Source organism: Pseudonaja textilis, chromosome 2 (genome assembly GCF_049901715.1).
Source record: "Pseudonaja textilis isolate UNSWEBS1 chromosome 2, rPseTex1.2, whole genome shotgun sequence".
NCBI lineage: Eukaryota > Metazoa > Chordata > Lepidosauria > Squamata > Elapidae > Pseudonaja > Pseudonaja textilis.
In genome coordinates, this window is record NC_141991.1 from 10,292,270 (window position 1) to 10,313,779 (window position 21,510).

General features: G+C 41.4%; 1 protein-coding gene and 2 long non-coding RNA genes across 4 annotated transcripts; 2 read left to right on the forward strand and 1 right to left on the reverse strand.

Annotated features, from left to right (window-relative positions):
* The first annotated feature begins 2,937 nt into the window (after nucleotides 1-2,937).
* Nucleotides 2,938-13,212, forward strand: LOC148126701 (uncharacterized). The gene is made up of 2 exons (XR_015742481.1): nucleotides 2,938-3,101; nucleotides 12,861-13,212. It is a non-coding gene; the product is annotated as an uncharacterized LOC148126701 (long non-coding RNA).
* Nucleotides 3,108-7,780, forward strand: LOC148126702 (vomeronasal type-2 receptor 26-like). 2 transcript variants are annotated; one of them, XR_015742469.1, is made up of 3 exons: nucleotides 3,108-3,267; nucleotides 4,237-4,309; nucleotides 5,482-7,780. XR_015742469.1 is itself a non-coding variant. In XM_087928432.1 (2 exons), the coding sequence occupies exons 1-2, from the start codon at nucleotides 3,375-3,377 to the stop codon at nucleotides 6,384-6,386; spliced, it is 933 nt and encodes a 310-aa protein (XP_087784558.1). In that variant the 5' UTR covers nucleotides 3,360-3,374; the 3' UTR covers nucleotides 6,387-7,780. The 2 variants fall into 2 exon arrangements, 1 of the variants encoding a protein (XP_087784558.1); XM_087928432.1 differs by lacking the exons at nucleotides 3,108-3,267; nucleotides 4,237-4,309 and adding an exon at nucleotides 3,360-3,402.
* A 1,679-nt stretch (nucleotides 13,213-14,891) lies between the features above and the next one.
* On the reverse strand, nucleotides 14,892-18,307 carry LOC148126703 (uncharacterized). Its single transcript, XR_015742482.1, has 3 exons — nucleotides 18,081-18,307; nucleotides 15,797-15,993; nucleotides 14,892-15,086 (listed from the first exon to the last, which is right to left on the reverse strand). It is a non-coding gene; the product is annotated as an uncharacterized LOC148126703 (long non-coding RNA).
* Nucleotides 18,308-21,510: the final 3,203 nt, after the last annotated feature.

Genomic DNA, 21,510 nt, shown 5'->3' on the forward strand with positions numbered 1-21,510 from the left:
TTGTGAACCAATTAGAAAATGCTGTAAGGCACTGTGAAGCGGTATATAGGTCTAAGTGCTATTGCTATTGCCATCAAATGCTGGGGATTTTGATGTTGATAGCATCAACTTGTCTTGTTTCCATGTTTCCTTAGAGTAGCAAAATATAATGAAACTCTTTTCTCCAAGGCCCAAGTTCCCAGTCGGGTAAAAGAGTCAAGGATAATTCTAATCAAGACTGGATTCACTTCCTGTTGATACCATTGGAAAATGAGCTTTGGAATTCAAGTTTAGCTTGCCATGGTTGGGCGGGTGTATAATCTGGGATGTTATTAAAGAGAACATACCTAGTCAGAGTTATCCACAGTTGTATTTCATGCCTTGGGGATAGAAGAATAGGTCTGCTCCTGGAGAAAAGGTCCAAGGCTCTCAGTTCACATGAAACCAGAATGACTGTTTTGATGTGCCCTGATCCAAAAAACCCCAAAACACTGAAACATGACTTGATCCAAAGAAAAGCCCATCCTCATATTGGAAGAAATGAAGGATGATCTGAAAAAGAAAGTTACTTAGTTTTGGTCTTCAGCTTATTACGTTATACAGTATATCCTTGAATACAATTCTTTACCTTAATTGTTAGTTGCTTTAAATCTCTCTTTAAATCTCCTTGCTTATCAATGCAGACCAAATGGAGCAAGTGGCCAGTTTTAAGTTTCTGTGTGTTACCATAAAAGAGGACCTGACCTGGGGTGCTCACATTGCAGCCCTGGTAGAAGGGTGCCCAGCAGACATTATACTACCTGAGACTTTTCAGAAAACAACAACTGAATGAAAAACTGTTGGTGACCTTCTACCACTGCACCATAGAGAGTATCTTAACTTACTGCACCCCTGTATGGTTTGCCAATTACACAATGGCAGATAGGAAAGCATTCCAGAGAGTTAATGTCATTGCCCAGAAGATCATTGGTTGCCCTCTCCCCTCTTTGGAAGAGCTTTATAGCTCCCGCTGCCTTAAGAAAACTCAAAACATTCTCAAAGATCCATTTCATCTTGGGCACACACACACCCTTTTTTTTGAACTATTACCATCTGGCAGACAGGATAATAAAAACAAGGACAAATAGGTTGAAAAACAGCTTCTATCCCAGGGCAATAGCTCTGTTGAATGCTGCTGTATAGTGCAGTGTTGTACAGTGCAGTGTTGTATAGTGCAGTGTTGGTGCAGTGTTGGGAGTTTCAATGCAATGTGTGGAGTCTGAAGGATGTATGTTTGTGTTTATTTTCATGGTCATGATGTGTACTGAAGATGGTGTTTGATTTCGTTGTATGTGGTGCAATGACAATAAAGCAAACTGAACTAAACTCTGGGAAAAAGGAGGCTCCAAATTTAACCAATAATAGCTATCTTTTCATGCCAGTGGGTATCACTTAATTGTGGTTTTCCAACAGAAAGGACCTTTTTTGGATACCTAGCTTGACCTTAGAAACATCTCTTGCTGACACAGAGTTCTTACTCATGTCCCAACTAGTGCAGGAAAAACTGCCTGACTTTTCTTTTTGAGGAAGATATTCTCATGACCTCACCTGCATTTCATCTCTCTAAACTGAGTGAATATAGACTGAGTGAAACCAAGCTCAATAGCAGTAACTATGAGAGGGATCTTGGAGTCTTAGTGGACAACCAGCTAAATATGAGCTAGCAGTGTGCAGCAGCAGACAAAAAAGCTAATGCAATCCTAAATTGTATTAACAGAGGGATACAGACAAGATCAAGGGAAGTACTAATACCACTCTATAAAGCCTTAGTAAGACCACACGGAGAGTACTGCATCCAGTTTGGGTCACCACATTATAAAAAAGATGTTGAGCCTCTATAAATAGTACAGAGAAGAGCAAACAGGATAATTAGGGGACTGGAGGCTAAAACATACAAGGAACGGTTGCAGGAACTGGACTTGGCTAGTCTAGTAAAGAAAAGGACCAGGGGAGACATGATAGTGGTCTTCCAATATTTGAGGGGCTGCCATAGGGAGGTCAAGCTATTTTCTAAAGCTCCTGGAGGCCAGACAAGGAATAATGGATCGAAACTGAACAAGGAGAGATTTAATCTGGAAACAAGGACAAACTTTCTGACAGTGAGAATAATCAACCAATAGAACAGCTTGCCCTCGGAAATTGGGGGAGTGCCATCAGTTGAGACTTTCAAGAAAAGATTGGACTACAATTTGTCAGAAATGGTGTGGGGTCTCCCACTTGGGTGGGGGCTTGGACAAGATGACCTACAAGGTCCCTTCCAACTCTGATTATCTGTATATCTCTAACTTCTAGAAACTAACCAGTTATTTTTAGTCTTAATTCACCAGCATGGCAGCTATATAAATTTAGCAAATAAATATACAAATCCACAAAGAAAAGATCCTTTAAGGTTGGCATTCCTGATCTGTAATGAAGTTTTCCTTTATATCTTAACTGGGAGGTGGTTACAAATGGGGTGGATTTGCAATGATACACGTAGTCCAGTAGAAATCTTTCCAGATCCATCTGGAAAGAAGTTTCTTTCATCATCACAGTTTTATTCTGTTTCATATATCTAGTAAAATAAAAATTTCATAAAACTTTCAGAATAAAATTCTTTCTAAACATTAATATGAATAAAACAATACATTTTAAATTGGGTATATGAAGAAAAGAGGAGTGCATGTTAATACAACCATGTGGAAAAACTACTAATTGTCACTTCATGCTTAAATCCTTTCTCAATTGAAATCCTTTCTCCAGAATCTATTAAGTAGAAATGTCCTTTCTTGCAACTTGATAGCACAAAGGCAAAGGGGAAAAACTAAGTGAAGAATCTTTGGGAGTTAGAATTTTTTTATTTACCTAAGTGAAATCCAGCTTGACTAGGCTAATATTTACAGTATATCCACCTCCGTTATTCATTGATGGTTAGTTCTACCATAGTACATTTGCCATTCCTTGTTTTTCTCTTTAGTCTCTGCCTCAGTCCAAATGTGTGGAAAATTGCCGTGCTGGATTTTTCAAACAGGTTAAGAAAGGACAGCCAATTTGCTGCTATGATTGTGTTCCTTGTCCAGAGGGGACCATCTCCACTCAGGAAGGTGGGTGACATCACAGAAAAGGATACTGGATTCATCCAGAGCACTTTGATCAATGTGCCTTTTAAATGAGACACATCTAAGATTGACAATTTGGGGGATCTTAATTTACAAGTGGCTGAATGTCTTCCATAATGGGAGGAATAAGAAGAAGACCTTGAAGGATGAGGTAGGAAGATCTAATTCAGGAACCCTGGAGGGAGAGCATTTGGGTTCAAGGGACAAGAGAAATAAAGACACAAACTCAGCACAGAGAGGTTAGGTATAAAAGAAAGGATGCAAATTAAATTTACAATTATTAGAGGTAAAATTTGTCTTTTTAAAATTTCTAATGCTTTAATTTTCCATGTTATGGATTAAGAGGCAGCGGTGGGATTCTACCAGTTCGTACATATTCGCTAGAACCAGTTGTTAACATTCTAAGCAGTTGGAGAACCGGTTGTTAGAGGAAATTACTGGCCTAATCCTGTAAGGAAGGCAGGAAGGAAACATTCTGGTGTTGTGTACAGAAACTGCCTCTCCGTTAACCCTTATTACATTCTTGGCAGGATTAGACTTCATGTCTCTTGAACTTTTCTGGAATATTTTTGCCCTCCTTTGCTGGAACTTTGCTTTTGTCAAGTGACCATTCAAAGTTACAATGGCACTGAAAAAAATGACTTATGACCATTTTTCACGCTTACGATGGTTGCAGCATCCCCACAGTCATGAGAGGCCAGGTGAGGAGATGCGTGCCTCGATGTGAGTGATATTGAGTTGGCCACGCCCAGCCTGTCACATGACCACCAAGCCACACCCAACAACTAAGCCATGTCCACAGAACCAGTTGTTAAAAAATTTGAATCCCACCCCTTTTAAGAGGTAAATATTGTTTATACCCCAGTTTAACAATCCCACATTCAGCAGAACCACCATCATAGATTCCTTGGTTGGACTACTACTGTGTCTTGCCTTTTGAATGAACAAATAAATTCTTCATTGGCCAAATGTGATTAGTCCAGGGGTGGGATTCTACTAGTTTGGCTGAACCAGAAGCCCCGAAGATCATCTGGGAGCCAATTCGTTTGTTCTGATGATCAGGTGTGGGCCCACCTACCTGCTCCGGCTCCATACTGACCTTTATTTCCTGCTTTTGAAGCTCAGCTGCACTGCTTGGCACAGTAGATTGCTGGGCATCAGCTGTTGAAGACACAGGGAGAGTGCAGGAGAAGGTCAGTAGGAAAGCATGCCCACCAAGCCACGCCCACCAAACCAGTGATAAAACAATTTGAATCCCACCACAGGATTAGATACACATGGAATTTGTCTTGGTGCATATGCTCTCAGTGTACATAAAAAGAAAAGATACATTCATCAAGAAGCATCACTGGATTTCTCAGTGGCTTTTGATACCATAAATCACAATATCCTTCTGGACTAGCTTCATGGTTTGGGAGCAGGAGGCAGGGTTTTCCAAAGGTTTTTCTTTATTCATGAGTGATTTCAATTGGTGTTCTTGGGAACAGAGGTAAAAACTGCAATGGGACATTCCTCAGGACTGGAGTCTCTCTCCTTTCCTCTTTACTTTTTACCACCAGAGGTGTCATACACAAGGCCCATGGACTGGATTTGGTCTGGGACTTCCTCTCCCTGATGATAGGGAAGATATAATAGACAAGCTCTAGGTCTGTTCCCTAAAACATTGCCACTTAGTGGGTCCTAGGAAGCATGCCTTTTCTGCTGCAACTCCTGTCCTATTGAACACCCAACAGCCCCACCCCCATTTTAAAAAAAATTCTGGAGACCTGGTTCTTCTTCCAGGCATTGGGAAAAGGTAAGGTTAGGGAAGGCTGAGAAGGTGATGGCTTGCATCAGTGAAGGTAGTTATGGCAACAGATATTTCTCTTTTTAGTGCTTGTTGTTATAGCTGTATATATTAAAAAGTTTTTTTCTGGGCTGTAAGCTGTACCAAAGTTTGTTTTAAGATGGTTAGACAGAAATTGTTTTATATAGGTATGCAGAGTCATATTAACCATTTAACTATGGATTACCTGTTTTTCAGTATCAGCTATTATTTATTTTGTATAGTATAACAGAATACAGCATTAACGCATAAAATTCACAAAAACATAAAAATCATGAAAAGTGAGTTTAAAATGATGCAGTTCTTGCATGGATCCAGGGAACTTTCTGAGGGGATATTCCATCACAATATGAGGTAAAGTTTGTGGGATCTTCCCACATTCACAATTAGTATTATCAACCTCCCAACTTCCCATTTGTTCTTTTCAATATTGGCACCTGCCATGTTGGTCAGTATCATCTGAAAACCATAGAAGATATTTCTTGAAAGGTGAAAAGGTGAAAAGAGATATAAAAGAAATATTATTTTCTGTTTCCTTAGATATTGAAAAATGCACCAAGTGCCCAGATGATCAATATCCTACCCAGAACAGAGTCCAATGTATACAGAAAAGAATAACCTTCCTGTCCTATGAAGAATATCTGGGCATTGTCCTGGTGTCCAATGCCCTACTCTTGTTCCTAACCACAGGATTCATTTTATTCATATTCATTAAATACCTAGAAACTCCCATCGTCAAAGCCAACAACCGCAACCTCTCCTACATCCTCCTGGTCTCCCTCTTGCTTTGCTTCTTGTCCTCCTTCTTCTTCATTGGAAAGCCAAGGACAGCCATTTGTCTTCTCCGACAAATGGTGTTCAGCATTGTATTCTCAATAGCTGTGTCATCTGTGTTGGCCAAAACGATCACAGTGGTGCTGGCATTCTTAGCCTCAAAACCAGGGAACAAAGTGAGAAAATGGTTGGGGAAGAGCTTGGCCAACTCCATCATCCTTTCTGGTTCTGCTGGACAAATTTTCATCTGTTCCATCTGGCTAGGAGTTTCTCCACCATTCCCTGAATCTGACCTGCACACCCAGCCTGGAGAGATCATCCTGCAATGCAATGAAGGCTCTGTCACCATGTTTTACGTTGTCCTTGGCTATATATTTTTCCTAGCTGCCATTTGCTTCACTGTAGCTTTCCTGGCCAGGAATCTACCTGGGGCCTTCAATGAAGCCAAGCTGATTACCTTCAGCATGCTGGTCTTCTGCAGTGTCTGGGTCTCCTTCCTGCCCACCTACCTGAGCACCAAAGGAAAGTCCATGGTGATTGTTCAGGTCTTCTCCATCTTGGCTTCCAGTGCTGGACTGTTGGGTTGCATCTTCTTCCCCAAATGCTACATTATAATCCTAAGGCCAGATCTAAACACTAAGGAACATCTGATGATAAAAGTAGGGAAATGACTGTGATATTGTTTCTTAGGCTTGTAACATTTAGTTTTTTCATTGCAGTTATTGGGCTTTTGTATTCTTCCTTTGCATCAATGTGAAAATTAAGACTATTTAAAACTGAAGGAAATAAATATATGAAGAATGTAAGACTAATGAAATTAAATTCCAACATAATCATCAAACAGTAAAATAAATTGTTTAATAATTATTTAATAATAATTAAAATTGTCATACAGCCAGAGATGAACAAGCTAAGAAATAAGACGGTTATATTAAGTAAAGACAGCTGAATAAAAGAAAGAAGACTCCTCAAAGAGAGAGGGAAGGAGTCTTTTGCCCGAGTGTCTTGAATACCAAACTCTAAATCTGTGTGACCATGATCACTTTCTCTCTATATGACTTTCTCTTGAAAGCAGGTGTGAGCAGTGGAGCTGGGGATGAAGATCATGCAGGTGATTCCTCTTCTGACACTCAGGATGTCTACATCACTTATTTCTAGGTGATCTCAGAATTCCACAACTCTCTGTTGCATCACAAGTATACTAACATCCTTTCTGGACATGTCCCAAAATAGTGACCCTGCTTCCAAAGAACACCTGGAAAGATCCAGAGAAGGAAAGGGAAAACAGCCATTAATCCAATTGGTCTCTTCTCCAAATAAGCCCCATAGGATCCTCTCATCCCAAATAGGAAGCTTTCAGCATTCTGCTATGTGAATGGGGAAAATAATCCCATTTTCTAAAGATAGAAAATGGCAGGAAGGCATCTCTGAGGCTTCACTGTCTAGATTTAACTAGGGAGCGGCAGGAAGAGTCCACCTTCTCTAGGAGTTACCCAGAGATCAACTGTCTTTGCCACACCCAATCCTAGGGAATTTTTAAAAAACGCAGATTTCAGGCAACAGATCTTGTTTTCAGTACAATCCACGGCCCTGGGAACTAGCAAAGTCTGTATATATATCCTATCTATCTATATGGGGGTATGTGATGTGTGTTTGTGTGTGTGTGTGTGTGTGTGTGTGTGCATCTCCAGCCACCAGTTGTCGCAAATTCTGCTTTTTTTCTTTTTTTGAATCACAAATAAGTAGATTGAATAAAATAGAAATTTAATACCCACAACAGTGTCAAATTATTTACCAAGACTGTATTACTATTATTCTGATCTCTTCTGACTTATGACTATAAAAGCATTACTTGTATTACTTACAATTTATATTATTTTATTTGTTTCCTAGTATGATTTGATTGCTTATTAGTAACCTATGTCTTTCACTAAGTATTGTATCTTATGATTCTTGATGAATGTATTTTATTTTTTTCTTTATGTATACTGAGAGCTTATGCACCAAAGACAAATTCCTTGTGTGTCCAATTATACTTGGCCAATAAAAAAATCCTATTCTATTCTATTCTGTTCTGTTCTGTTCTGTTCTATTCTTTGTTGATTGTTACAGACTCAATACTTCAAAAGGCTTGGAAACTTGAACAGGTGATTCGGGTTTTCTGTCTGTCTGCAGTGGCTGGGGAGAGATTTTCATTTCACAAAAGGAATGCTTACACATTTTTTTTCAAAAAGGAATTGTAAATTATAAAGGCTTTCAAGTAATGCCAAAATTAATCATAGCACTAAAACTGTTTTATATTTCAGCTCTGTATTTTCTATAAGCTCTTCATCCACACTACAATCATGTGAGATAGAAAACACACCCTCTTTTGAGTGCTCTTCATACGTGACTTCTCCATGTTGGCTTCTTTTTGTAATTAATGATGACGTGGTGTAATATGTTATGTCTCGTTATTCATCTGAGGTTGTATTCATCTACTTTTAAGACCTGCTGAAGATCAGATGAATTTTACTCTGTCCTGATATGTAAAAATCATGAAACTCAAAGAGGGTGTGCCTATTTTTTCATGACTGTATTTTCTTTAACATCCAGTTTCACGGCATCTTCCCATCTTTTATCTGTTTTTAGTTTCTGTTTTCTATTTTCCTTCTGTCAAAGTCCTGAATTTTTCCTTCAATTTTAAATATTTTTAATCATTCTTTCATTTTCCCCTCAATTCTTCTTCTGATGCTGAGTTACATTTGATCAGAGTTGCATCTAAAAGAGAGAAGATTTTCCCCTTGAACTCCCTCAGTTCTGAAGGAAGAAAAGAGACCTGCCTCTCTCTCTCCCCTCAGTGGCTGGCTCTTTTCCTTGCCTGCCTGTGTTGTCCTGGCAACCCAGCCTTCGCCAATCAAACAGGACGGAAGAGACAATGGTTGCCTCGGAACCCAGCCACCAATCAGCCACATGGAGAAGAGGTTGAATAAACAAAGAAAGGAGGGGAAGTGGGCAGAGTATCAAATAAGGATAAAATTAAAAGGTTTTTTGGTGTTGAGAAAATGACAAAACACCCTGAAATCCAGAAAGAGGGGAGGCTTAAAACTTGGAAGGTCTCCCCCTACATAAAAATGGCTGACCTGAAGATATTCTCCCCAAATATGGAGCCTTTGGGGAAAGTGGGAGCAATGGCTGCCAAGGAGAATCTGGCTGGAGGGACCATGGGGAACCCTCAGGGTGCATCTTCCTCAGAGTCCTAAAGAGTGACCTCCAGGGAGATGCCGATTGCATGTTTATAATCCCCATTCACTATGAATGGTAAAATGTTCGCATCAAGTTTGGCTGATAGATTAAAAACATTTTCCAAGAGTTGACTCAGAAAAATCAGTGTAGCTTTTTACTTAAAAGACAAAAGACGATGCAAAAACTGTATTTGGATGTCACAGTACTTTTACAACATAACAAAAAACAAGCTACATGGTTCTTCTTAGATGGAGAGAAAGTCTTTAATAATTTGCCTTGGCCTTTTTTGCTTAAAGTTCTGGAAGACGTGAGCCTTGCTGAGAATTTTATTCAAGGAATTTACTGTCAGCAGGATCCAATTATGATTAATGGTGATCTAACTAAATGATGTGATATCAAGTCAAGCTCGTCCTTTGTCCCCTTTGCTGTTTATTTTGGCTCTTGAGTTGACTTGTCATGGCCCAAGAGGTTCCTTTAGGTTAGTTGCCTAGCAACAAAACAAAGATTCTGATCAGTGACAGTTGGTTGCTGCAACATTCCAGAGTGACAGTTGATAGAAGAGACTTAGTTCCCTGTCTTCTCTTTGCTGGAAATAACATTCAGCTCAAGTGTATGATCCCTGTGTATGAATTTCACTCTTGACTCTTAGGCCATTGGGACGGCTAAGGAGTGTGTGACCCTGCTATTGAGCCTTGGAGCTCTTTTGCACAACCCTTTTTGGAAAACATCCTTTGCAGAATGAAGTTGCCCTGAATGATTAGTTTCAGGAAAGATTGGCAGATGAGATTCTTCACAAGTTAACCTGAATCAAATGTCTGAGCAGAGGCCAAGAATTCTCAGCTGTGCTTGTATACAGATGGGTGTGATGACCTGGGGTGTGGCACAAAAAGCAACATAGTCACAAAAGTACGTAAAGTCCCTTTAATACCTCCAACTTGGCCCCCAATGTCCAATTATCATTGGCTGGAGAAAAAACTCCCAAGAACAGTTTTTAAAGGGAAGAAATTCAGTCTGAACCCATAGTACATATAAATTATAAATAAAAACCGACACAAACCACATTGCAGCAATTAACGAGACAGGGCAGGATAAGGAATTGAAGACTTCAAAAGATAACGAAACACCCACAGTTGAGAGGACTCCGGAACCCAGATAAGACTTGACAGACCAAAATAATTCATGCTTTGCTTCCAGCAAGGAGCTGTACGCAAACACCCTCTTTATCCAGTTTTCCCAGCTGCAACTAATTAAGGGAATTAGGGCCTTTTTCTCCCCCATAACCCACATTGCTCCCTTATCCATTCCTCCCTGCATGCCCTAGGATGAAGAGGGGGTGGGCCTGGGTCTTCCTCTGAATGCCCTCCGGACTGTGCCCTTCTTCAGTTTTCTCCACAGCCACCGGAGCCACATTCCCACTCCCTGTCAGCTGTTCCACCTCTCCCTCAGAATCAGATTCCAACAGGGGCATGACAGATGGGTACCTAAAGAGCAAAAGGCCAGAGTACACAATAGATGCAAACTTAAGGTAAACCACAACAAACTCGATTGCAGGCAATACGACTTCAGCAACAGAGTGGCCAATGTCTCCAATAGTCTACCTGACTCTGTGGTTTCTTCCCAAAATCCCAAAAAATTTAACCTTAGACTGTCTGCTGTTGACCTCATCCCATCCCTAGGAGGCCTGTAAGGGGCATGCATAAGTGCACCAACGTGCCTACCATTCCTGTCCTGATGCTCCCTTTTATTCTTATCCATTTAATGTATTGATAATCATGTTTATACTTCTATCTGTTATCTAATCCATGCTCGACAAATAAAATAAACAAAATAGAGCCCATAACAAGCCTGTTGTTATGCCTGCCACACCACACTCATGTTTAGTGTGAGAAAAACTCCATTATGGAACTCATGCAGATTTTGGGTGCATGGCCTCATTTGAAAGATGCTGAGAAGTCAAAAAGATGGAGGCGGGATCTTTACCTGTGCTGTGGTGGCCAGGGACATTATGGCAGCAAAATACCTTGCGAGGGAAGCCAAACACCTTGTCCCATTTCCTCAAATCACCTATTGATTTCAGTGCAATTGCTAGTGAGGAAACTGAGTCTGGGTTCTGCTGCTCATTGGCCACACTTAGCAGGGATGGAAAACATAGGAATTGTAATTTGACTCAATGCTGTCTCGGGCAAGGTGAGATATAGTAGATTGTAAGCATCTAAGTACCTTGGAGATGTTGTCCCAATAATTAAGATGAGAAGGAGAAGGAGAAGTTGGGGATAAGCAAACAGAAACAATTGTCAGCCTTAGAAGCCATATTTTACTAGGAAGCTTTGAAGTTGCCACATTTAGTGCCTTTAGGGGGGATTAGTAGAAAGATGGAAGATTAGACTCAACAACAATCTTCTCAAAAAGTCAAGGACCTGTTATCCCACACCTGGAGAGGAGTATCTGGAGGGATGTCTCCAGTTGGGATGATGTTTTGATTGGGTCATGTAATAGACTGGTGGGTGTAAAGGATGGTCTTTGAATTTCTTTTGGGAAGGGAAACCTGGAACCCTCAGATTTGGGTTTTCCCAGATGGGCCAGTATCAAATAAACTTGAATAAAATGGATCTTTGAGGAATGCTTGTCTCAGAGTTAATTAGTTTGGTGTTTGTTAGTTGGAATGCTGAGAGCCATTTTATGATTTAAGAAAACTGGTCAAACTCCCTCCAGCCCCACAAACACAAACACACACATACACATTAAATATATGGTAACTTATGAATGTTGATTCAGCATCTGAATCTCTCTGTGGCTCAGGAATCTTGGAGGGGGTGAGATGATGGAGACATAAGGAAAGATGGCCAGGGTTGCTCCTTGTTTTCATTTCTAAATTAATTCAAGTAAAACAGACTCCCCCAAATTATGTCATGGGCTTTTTCTGGAAAGCTATGCAGTGTTAGAGATTTAAAAACACGAAGGGGCATTTTATTATGCTTAGTGAACATGTAACAAAGCTTTCAAAATTAGTTCCACACTCCTAGATTGATAGAGAGGATTTTAAAGATTAATATTGTTTCTTTTTCGGATTCATGGATACACAGATAGAAAAGGCAGTATCTTCCTTTATTGGTGACTGAAACACTGTTAGTGTCTTTCTGCATTAAAAAAATCCACAAATAGGAACTTGAAATTTATATTTTTAATGATTGGAGAGGATAGATATAGAAATATGTAATGCAACTTTTGACAGAGAGGATAAAATATAATTATAATTGTACTTATAATTGCTGTAAAGAATATTAAAAGCTACTTTTTGTACTTCGTTTATATCATTTTGCTTTTTTAAATTCTTCTATTTTATTTTCTTCTTGCAACTTTTAGCTTTTTCTGTTATTTCTCTTTCCTTTTGGTTCTCTCTAGTCTAATTGATTTATATAGCATTTTACTTGGAGAGCATCCACCCAAAGACTTCTTGTTTCTTTGTTCACCATATAAGAGATCAACCAGCATTTTCAGTTCCTTCCAAATGTCCACCTGGGTTAGAATTGTCCATTATTTCAACCCCCAAGTGATCTTTGATGCTTTGCTGGACTTGCTCTCAGATGGGGAGATCCAAGTTTCTAACTATGTGTAGAAGGCAGAAGGACATTTTTATTGTCCTTGAAGGGATTGACATCTCCTCTCAGATTGCCACCATGTCTACCACCTACAAAATCAGGTATGTTCTACCTCAGACATTGTAGGGGTCAGTAAGAGGATATACAATGATTGAGCAGAATGAGTAGATAAGTGCCCACATTTCTATCTGCGAGAGGAGAAATTACTTGTTTCTTCATGGCAACCACAATTTTTACCATCATCTTCCTTTTCTTTTGCTCTCAAACAAAGCTGATCATACTACTGCACATTGTTAATATCCCCTTTCTATTCTTTTTCAGGTCAGCTGTGCTTTGAAAGAACAAAAGCCAGTGTCATCCAGGCTCTTTTCTATTCTACAATTTGCAGATAAAGCATTTTCATTTTCTTATTTTGAAACTTCAGTTCTCAGTGGAAGGCTGGACAAGACGTCCACAGAGGAGAAGGAGGAGATTGAAAAGATTTTGTCCCCCAAACTATCTCATGCATCTCACAGTGTGGCTTAGGTCTTCAATGCTGCATATTGAAGCAAGTCCAAGAAGAGGATAAAACCTGTGAATGTATTTGGTGTTATGACACAGCCAATAAGAAAGATATAGATAACCACACATATTTCTCCTAAATTTGAGAATAAATGTGGTTCTTTCAAGATAACTTCCATTTGTGAATATGATTTACTTGCAAACTTCCATTTTAAGAAGTAAAGAAAAGGTTTTCAGAATCAGATCAGGGCCCATCTTCATGTCAAAATGAACATCCGGATACATCTGGAGTGTCAACAAGCAGAAGATATATGAATTATCCCAACTTTGACTGTGTGTTTATGCCCAATCTCACCCCTCTTCCTTACAACATAACCATAGGACAATCAGCTGTCCAATTCTGTAGGAATTTTCTGGAAATCATGAGGCTGTACTCTAGCTCCTTTGTTTTTTAACTTCTATATAATCACCATGTCCACCACCTACAAAATCCCACAGGTATGTCCATAACATTCGGTAGCCTACCTCAGACATTGTAGGGGTCAGTAGGAAGATATACAATAATTGAGCAGAATGAGTAGATAAGTGCCCACATTTCTATCTGCAAGAGGAGAAATTACTTGTTTCTTCATGACAGCCACAATTTTTATCATCATCTTCCTTTTCTTTTGCTCTCAAACAAAGCTGATTAGTTAACCATCGGGATAATCCAGATTATCCTCATCCTAATTTGTCTGGAGATGTTTCTTTTCTCTCCTTATGTTGATAATGTAGAGATTGTGATTCAAATTTTATAAGGAACTCCAACTGCAGATAAACTATCATACAACTAAAATAAGGGTATTTTTACAGCGCCCCCTCCTGTAATTATTCAATTATTTCTGGCATATCAACAAAATTCCCATTGCAAAAGTGTCATATTTAAAATATCTTGGTAGAGCATTTCAGGCCACATCCAAGGGCACAGGAGAGATATGATACCTCAGCTGTTCAAAAAAGACATCTTGCAATTCTAGAGTACAAGGAGAAAAGACTACCGGCCAATTGCCATTTAATTATTTCAAGCAAAATCATTGGCCCACTAAGGTATGGAGAACAGCTTGGACAATTTTCTAGGACTGGCCTGTTAGAAACTCCCTGTCTCACATTTCTACATTTCTTGTAAGCTGCCCCTTTGTATTCAGGTCTGGCCTCAGAATGATAATATAGCACTTGGGGATGAAGATGCAGACCAGCAGACCAGCATTGGAGGCCAGGATGGAGAAGACCTGCATAGCCACCATGTATTTCCCTTTGGTGCTCAGGTAGGTGGGCAAGAAGGAAACCCAGACACTGCAGAAGACCAGCATGCTGAAGGTGATCAGCTTGGCTTCGTTAAAGGCCCCAGGGAGATTCCTGGCCAGAAAAGCCACTGAGAAGCAGATGGCATCCAGGAAGCTCAGGTAACCAAGGGTGATGTAGAACATGAGAACAGAACCTTCGTTACATTGCAGGATAATCTCTCCAGGCTGGGAGAGAAAGCAGTGTCAAGGAATGGTGGAGAAACTCCAAGCCAGATGAAGCAGATGATAATTTGGGCAGCAGAAGATGAAAGAATAATGGAGTTGGTCAAGCTCTTCCCCAACCATCTTTTCATTCAATTTCCTGACTTTATGGCTAGGAAAGCTAGTACCGCTGTGATTGTTTTGGCCAAGAGAGAAGAAATGGCAACTGAGAAGATGATGCTGAAAAATGTTTGTCGTAGAAGGCATGTGGCTTTCCTTGGTTGGCCAATGAAAAGAAAAGGAGACAAGAAGCAAAGCAGGAGGGAGACAAGGAGAATGTAGGAGAGGTCCCGGTTGTTGGCTTTGACAATGGGGGTTTCTCTGTATTTAATGAATATGATTAAAATGAGGCTTGTCATTAGGAAGAAGAGTAATGCAAAAGAGACCAGGATGATGCCCAGATGTTCTTCATAAAACAGGAAGGTTAGAATTTGGGGGATACATTGGACTTGGTTCTCATTTGGATATTGATCATCTGGACACTTGATACATTTTTCTGTATCTGAGAAAACCAAGAAAACAATATTTCTTTAACATTCTGTACTTTCACATTTGAGGAAATACCTTTTTGGGACAACAGCCGATATCATAGGCATTTCTTTAACTCTATTGCTAAGGTCTATCAAATTGGGAAACACCCCAAAACATAAATGATTTCTTCTGTGATGTATTGAACCTTCACAAGAAGCTACATTATTAGATTAAAAATTGAATCAGTTAATCTTTCTAAGCAAACATCTTGAATCAGGTCTGATGGCACTTATTAATATACTGGCTCCAGAGAATGTTTCTCTTGTAAAATCTAGTTGTCTGGCAGAGAAAACTAATTCCACAAATTATCTGGAATGGCTACTGGCAGCAGTAGTAATTGGTGTGCAATGACTTGCACCCATAACTGTGCACACCCCGTCATTGTGCACTTGCAACACCTTCTCAATGATCCTCAAGTTAATGCTCATTTAGACACATTCACAATAATCCTTCCAGAAGGTGGACCTAAGACCAATCCTCAAGTTTCAAAGAATAGGTGTTCCTAGAAAAAGTAAATATCAAAAATCATATTAAAACTAAAAAAAATTGAATAGAAGAAATATTTTCTCTAACAGTAGTAAAACTTGGATAATCTGCCATACCTTCTTATTACTAGCCAGCTTCTAATTCAAAGCCTTTTGGGTATTATTACCTGTCTTTTATTACTGTCTTTTAACTTACAATTTCATGAAAATGCTCTGGATGAATCTACTTCCACTTCCTTCCTGCCTTTTTCTTTGGTGTCACCCACCTTCCTGAGTGGAGATGGTCCCATCCGGACAAGGAACACATTCGTAGCAGCAAACTGGCTCTCCTTCTCGCTTCTGCTTGACAAATCCAGGATGACATTTCCCCACACATCTGGACTGAGGAAGAGACTAAGGAGAAAGCAAAGGACACAAAGAAAATGTGTTAGCACAGCCATCCTGATGTCCTTATTTCATGTTCTTGAAATAAGACTAAAAGTCACTGCTCAGTTTCTAGAACTGTGGTGATATGAGATAGGAGTCATGAAAATATATCCCTCAATAAGGGTCATTAAGGCCTTTTTTTCTGCAGCACTTGGGACATGGGTCCTACATCAGAAAGGGATATTTCTAAGACACAGCTAGGTATCCAAGAAAAGATCCTTTCTGTTGAAGACCTATGATTAGGTAACAACAACTAACATGGAAGAACAAACCCATATTTGTTATTAATTGAATTTGGCACCTTTCCCCCCCAAAATACAGGTAATAATCAAGATGAACAATTGCATAAAGGGGTTTTCTTATGATGTGTCCTCTTTAGAAGCCAAAGGCAAACCTAAGCAGGACTTTCTTTCAAAGAGTCCCTCATTACTTCAGTGCTAAGGATGATAGCCTCAGGTTCATCTGTTCCTTGTTCACAAATTGCAAAGGAGAAGGCAATTCTATTGACCACTGCCTGAGTTCAGGTTTGGACTAAAATTGATGAAATTGAATCAGCACCAGGAGGGGCTTTTCTCCGAGTCAATGGTTCAATGCTCCAGTGTTCTGGGTCAGGGCTTCATCTCTCATCAGACCAGTCTTTATAATGATTTCATGCAGGGGTGGGATCCTACCAGCATAACAACCAGTGCAGGGAGCACGCGCATGCATGCCAAACGAGCACCGGACACATGTGTTCACTACTGGCTCTGGTGGGTATTTATCTTTTCCAGCTGAAAAGCGGCACTCAGCTGTGCCCCACAAAGTAGCTGAGGAGGTAAAAGCATAGGATAAAGGACAGCCTAGAGCCTGGGTGGGCAGGTAGGCCAAACAGATGACCAGATAGTCATTGCAGCGAATCGGTTCGGTGTCAGATGCTCTTCAGACCTACCAATTCTATAGAACTGGGCCAAACCGGTAGCATCCCACCCCTGATTTTATGTGAACTCAAAGCCTTGGACCTCCTTTTTAGGAGCAGAAGGCCTATTGCACTATCCAGTGGTGGGATGCTGCCAGCTTAACAACTGGTTCGTTGAGTGCACACACCTAAGGCACTTGTGCGCAGTGCTGAAAATGGAGCATTTAAAAGTTCAGCTGCTTATTTTCCAAGTCAGCAATGGTAAGTAAAACAGAGGGGACAGGGGAAATCAGCTGTGCTGTGCAATTGAGATGAGCTACAAAGCAGGAAATAAAGGACAGGGGCAGGCAGGTGGGTGGGCCAGCTGATTGTCTGGACTACTGGTTTGCGTGAACTGGTCCGAACTGGCAGCATCCCACCCCTAGCACTATCCTAGCATCCCACTACTGGCATGATGAAAGGTTGGAATGGAGAATGTTAGCCAGGTCTGGGTTGCTCTTAAACTGCTTGCCCTGTCCTTTAAGGGGACACTGGACCCAACCAGGACAATGTGAGCAGTGGTGAGATTCCATATTTTTTTCTACTGGTTCTATGAGACTGTGCTTCACACGTTCACGCAGCATTCTAAAACCGCCCTCTGTGCTATTGAGGTGAGCTGTGTTTTTTTTTTTTTAGCTCAGCTGAGGTGCAGCTATCCACTCTGCTGCATGAATCAATTGAGCTGAAAAACAAGAAAATATAAGACAGAAAAGGACAGGGGAGGGTGGGAGGGGCCAGCCAGAGGTACTATTTGCCGGTTCTCCAAACTACTCAAAATTTCTGCTACCGGTACTCCAGAACCAGTTTGAACCAGCTGAATACCACCTCTGAATGTGAATCCTAATTCCAAAGGTAATTTGGGCAGCAGAAGCTCCATCCAGTGCTGATTCAATTTCATCAATTTTAGTCCAAACCTGAACTCAGGCACTGATCAACAAAATGGCCTTCTCCTTTGAAATTTGTGAACAAGAAACAGATGATCACCCCTAGCACTTGAGGGCCACTCTTACCATTTTCATGCAGCTTCTTGATTTCAGCACTAAGCCATGGTGCATAGGCTTATCCAAATAAGGTTGGAACCCTTTGGGGAATACAGAAAAGATACCAATACTTCTCCCACCCTGTTGAGTGACTTTAGCCGTGACATATGCTTTTGATTGATAGTCAGTCTCTCTCTTTCAAAGTTCAACAGTTTATTTAAGATGGAACCCTCCTTCGTGAAAAACACCCAGCTTGTGATCTCCAGATCAACTTTTAAATCTCCATTTTGGTCCCAGTACAGTTTGAATTCAGAAAAATTGTAGTAAGCATTCTTCTCCAGAAAGGGATGAAACTAGAATGGAAACATCCAAGAATTTCAAAAGTAGTAAACTTGGTAACTTATTCTTTTTTGTCTGTTCTCATGTATCATTCCTCTGCAATGATCTAACTTGCAAGTTTTATCATGCTCTTCAAAAGTGAAAAAGAATGGTTCAAAATTTCTCTTCCCTTTCCCTGATTATGTCTATGGAGATTCCCAGTTATCCAGATTGTGATTGTTCCAAATGCATGGCACAGCATAGGTGAACAAACACATCAGGACAAGATTCAATACTACATAGATACTTATGGTATCTCTGGACACCTGCATAACTGGATAGAAACATTCCTGTCAAACAGACAACAGATGGTCAAAATTGGGAGCATCCTATCAAATTCTGTACCTGTCAACAGTGGTGTCCCCCAAGGCAGTGTTCTAGGACCAACTCTCTTCATACTCGACATAAATGACCTCTGTGATCATATTAAAAGCAACTGCTTTCTCTTTGCCTATGATGTAAAGCTATTCAACACAGTTGACAATACTGCTATCCTTCAAAAACACCTCAACTATGTATCAGAATGGTCAAACAAATGAAACTTCAAATCTCAACAAATAAATGCTCTGTCTTACATATTGGCAAAAAAATCAGAAAATAAAATACAAGCTAAATAGTCATGACTTTGATGATGATCCAAACTCTGTTAAGGACCTTGGTATTCTCATCTCAAATGATCTAAGTGGTAGAGCCCACTGTAACTACATAGCCAAAACTGCAAGAAGAATCGGAACCTATAACTAGAGGGAGGGAGAGAGAGAAAGAAAAGGAAAGAAGGGAAGAAATAGCTGCCTGAGAAGAGATAGGAGTGAGAACCAGGAGTCAAACAACATCTAGAATTAACGAGGGATAAAAGCTAGGCTAAGGGTAAATGAAAAGAGGATTAAAATTAATATCTATGAACATTAATGGACTAAATGACCCATCTAAGAGGAAGAGAATATTTTTTTAAATTAGAGAAACAGAGACCTGATATATTTTGTCTCGAAGAGGTTCATATTAAAATGCAGGATCAGAGATACTTACAAAATAAAAAATTGGGGAAAATGTATACAACATTAGCAGAAGAAGAAAAAAAGAGGAGTTGTACTATATATTAAAGAGGATAGAAGAAATGATTGAATGCGGACTGAAGTGGAAACTGGAACTGTTCCTCCTGGGGATGATTAAAGGGGACTATTCTCCCAAAGGGAGATACCTGATCATTCACTTACTAAAAGGGGCGCAAATTTCTTTGGCGCAATATTGGAAAAAGCCCAACATTCCACCAATATACATTATTATTCAAAAAATTTATGAATGTGCCGAAATGGAGAGGCTCACGCTCAAATTAAATGGGAAGCATGATTCAGAGTACTACCTGATCTGGGATAAATGGTACAATTGCGTGGAACACAAGAAAAAGAATATAGAGAATAAATGAACCCAGGAAACATATTATATATAGTTGTATATACTGAATATATAAAATAATGGTTTCAAGCTTCTCCTCTAATGCATAAACATTATGAAGGTTCTAATGATACAGTGATAATCCAATAGCAATAGTAGAGTAACATGTGTTACTTATTTATTAATATGTTATCTATAAGAGACAAGGAATACTTGCCAATTATTGTTTATTATGAACTATCAAACCTATTACCAAATGTAATAGAAAGAAATATATTTACTGTCCTATTAGTATGTTTACTACTTTTTATTTCTGTATACTCATAGGTTTATATCTTTTTAATCCATTGCAAATAAAGTTTGTTTTAAAACTCAAAAAAAAAAGAGAGAGTTGTTAACCTAATCCTACGTAGCTTTTTCTCTGGTAATATCACACTACTAACTAGGGCAGGCTTGTCCAACCCGCAGCCCACGGGCCGCATGCGGCCCAGGTCGCCTCGTAATGCGGCCCAATGCCCACCCCAACCATCGTGCCACAGCCAGCGAGAAGGAGGAAGAGAGGCAGGCGTGAGGCGGGGCGAGGCGAGCGCCAGGCCAAGCAGCAAGAGAAAAGGAGGGCGCCGTCAGAACGCCGCCTCCTGCTGTTACCGCCACCGCTGCTGCTTCTGCCCCCGCCGCCGCTGCTGCCCCCACCACCGCCACTTCTGCCCCGCCGCCACCCCTGCCGCTTCTGCCCCGCCGCCACCTCCGCCGCTTCTGCCCCACCGTCACCCCCGCCGCTTCTGCCCCGCCACTGCTGCTGCTTCTGCCCCCACCGCCACCCCCGCCGCTTCTGCCCCACCACCCGCCGCTTCCGTCCGCGTCACCCCCGCCGCTTCTGCCCGCCACTGCTGCTGCTGCCCCCGCCGCCGCTGCCCGCGGGCGGGGCAGAAGCGCGGCGATGGCGGGATGGTGGCGGGGCAAATGGCAGCGGCAGAAGCAGCAGCGGGGCGGGGAAGAAGCGTGGCGGCGGCAGAAGCGGGCGCGGCAGAAGCGGCGGCGGAGCGGGATGGTGGCGGGGCAGAAACGGGCGGCGGCAGAAGCAGCAGCGGGGCAGGGGAAGAAGCGGCGGCGGCGGCAGAAGCGGCGGCAGCGGCGGGGATGGTGGTGGGGCAGAAACGCCGGTGGCAGAAGCAGCAGCAGGGGCGGGGAAGAAGCGGCGGCGGCGGCAGAAGCGGCAGCAGCGGCGGGATGGTGGTGGGGCAGAACGCCGTGGCAGAAGCAGCAGCAGGGGCGGGGAAGAAGCGGCGGCGGCGGCAGAGGCGGCGCGGCGGGGATGGTGGCAGGGCAGAAACGGCAGCGGCAGAAGCAGCAGCGGGGGCGGGGAAGAAGCGGCGGCGGCGGCGGGATGGTGGCAGGGGCAGAAACGGCGGCGGCAGAAGCAGCAGCGGGGTGGGGAAGAAGCGGTGGCGGCGGCAGAAGCAGCAGCGGCAGCAGGGGCAGCGGCGGCGGCCTTTCCCCGCCGCTGCTTCTGCCCCTGCCGCTGCTGCTGCTGCTTCTGCCTTCCAGTCCTGCCTCATCCAGCCCGGCTATTTGCAGGAGGAGAGGTAGGCGTGAGGCAGGCGAGCTCCCCGCAAAATTTGGCCGGAAAATAAACCGTGATAAAAAAACGGTGATAAAAATAAATAATTTTAAATAAATAATTAATAATAAATAATAAAAACATCTCACTAACTTTATTTCCAAATAAATTTAATATGTTAACTATGTTTTCTATGGTTTTTGGGGATGATTGGGTATCGTTACTGTTATTTTATTTTA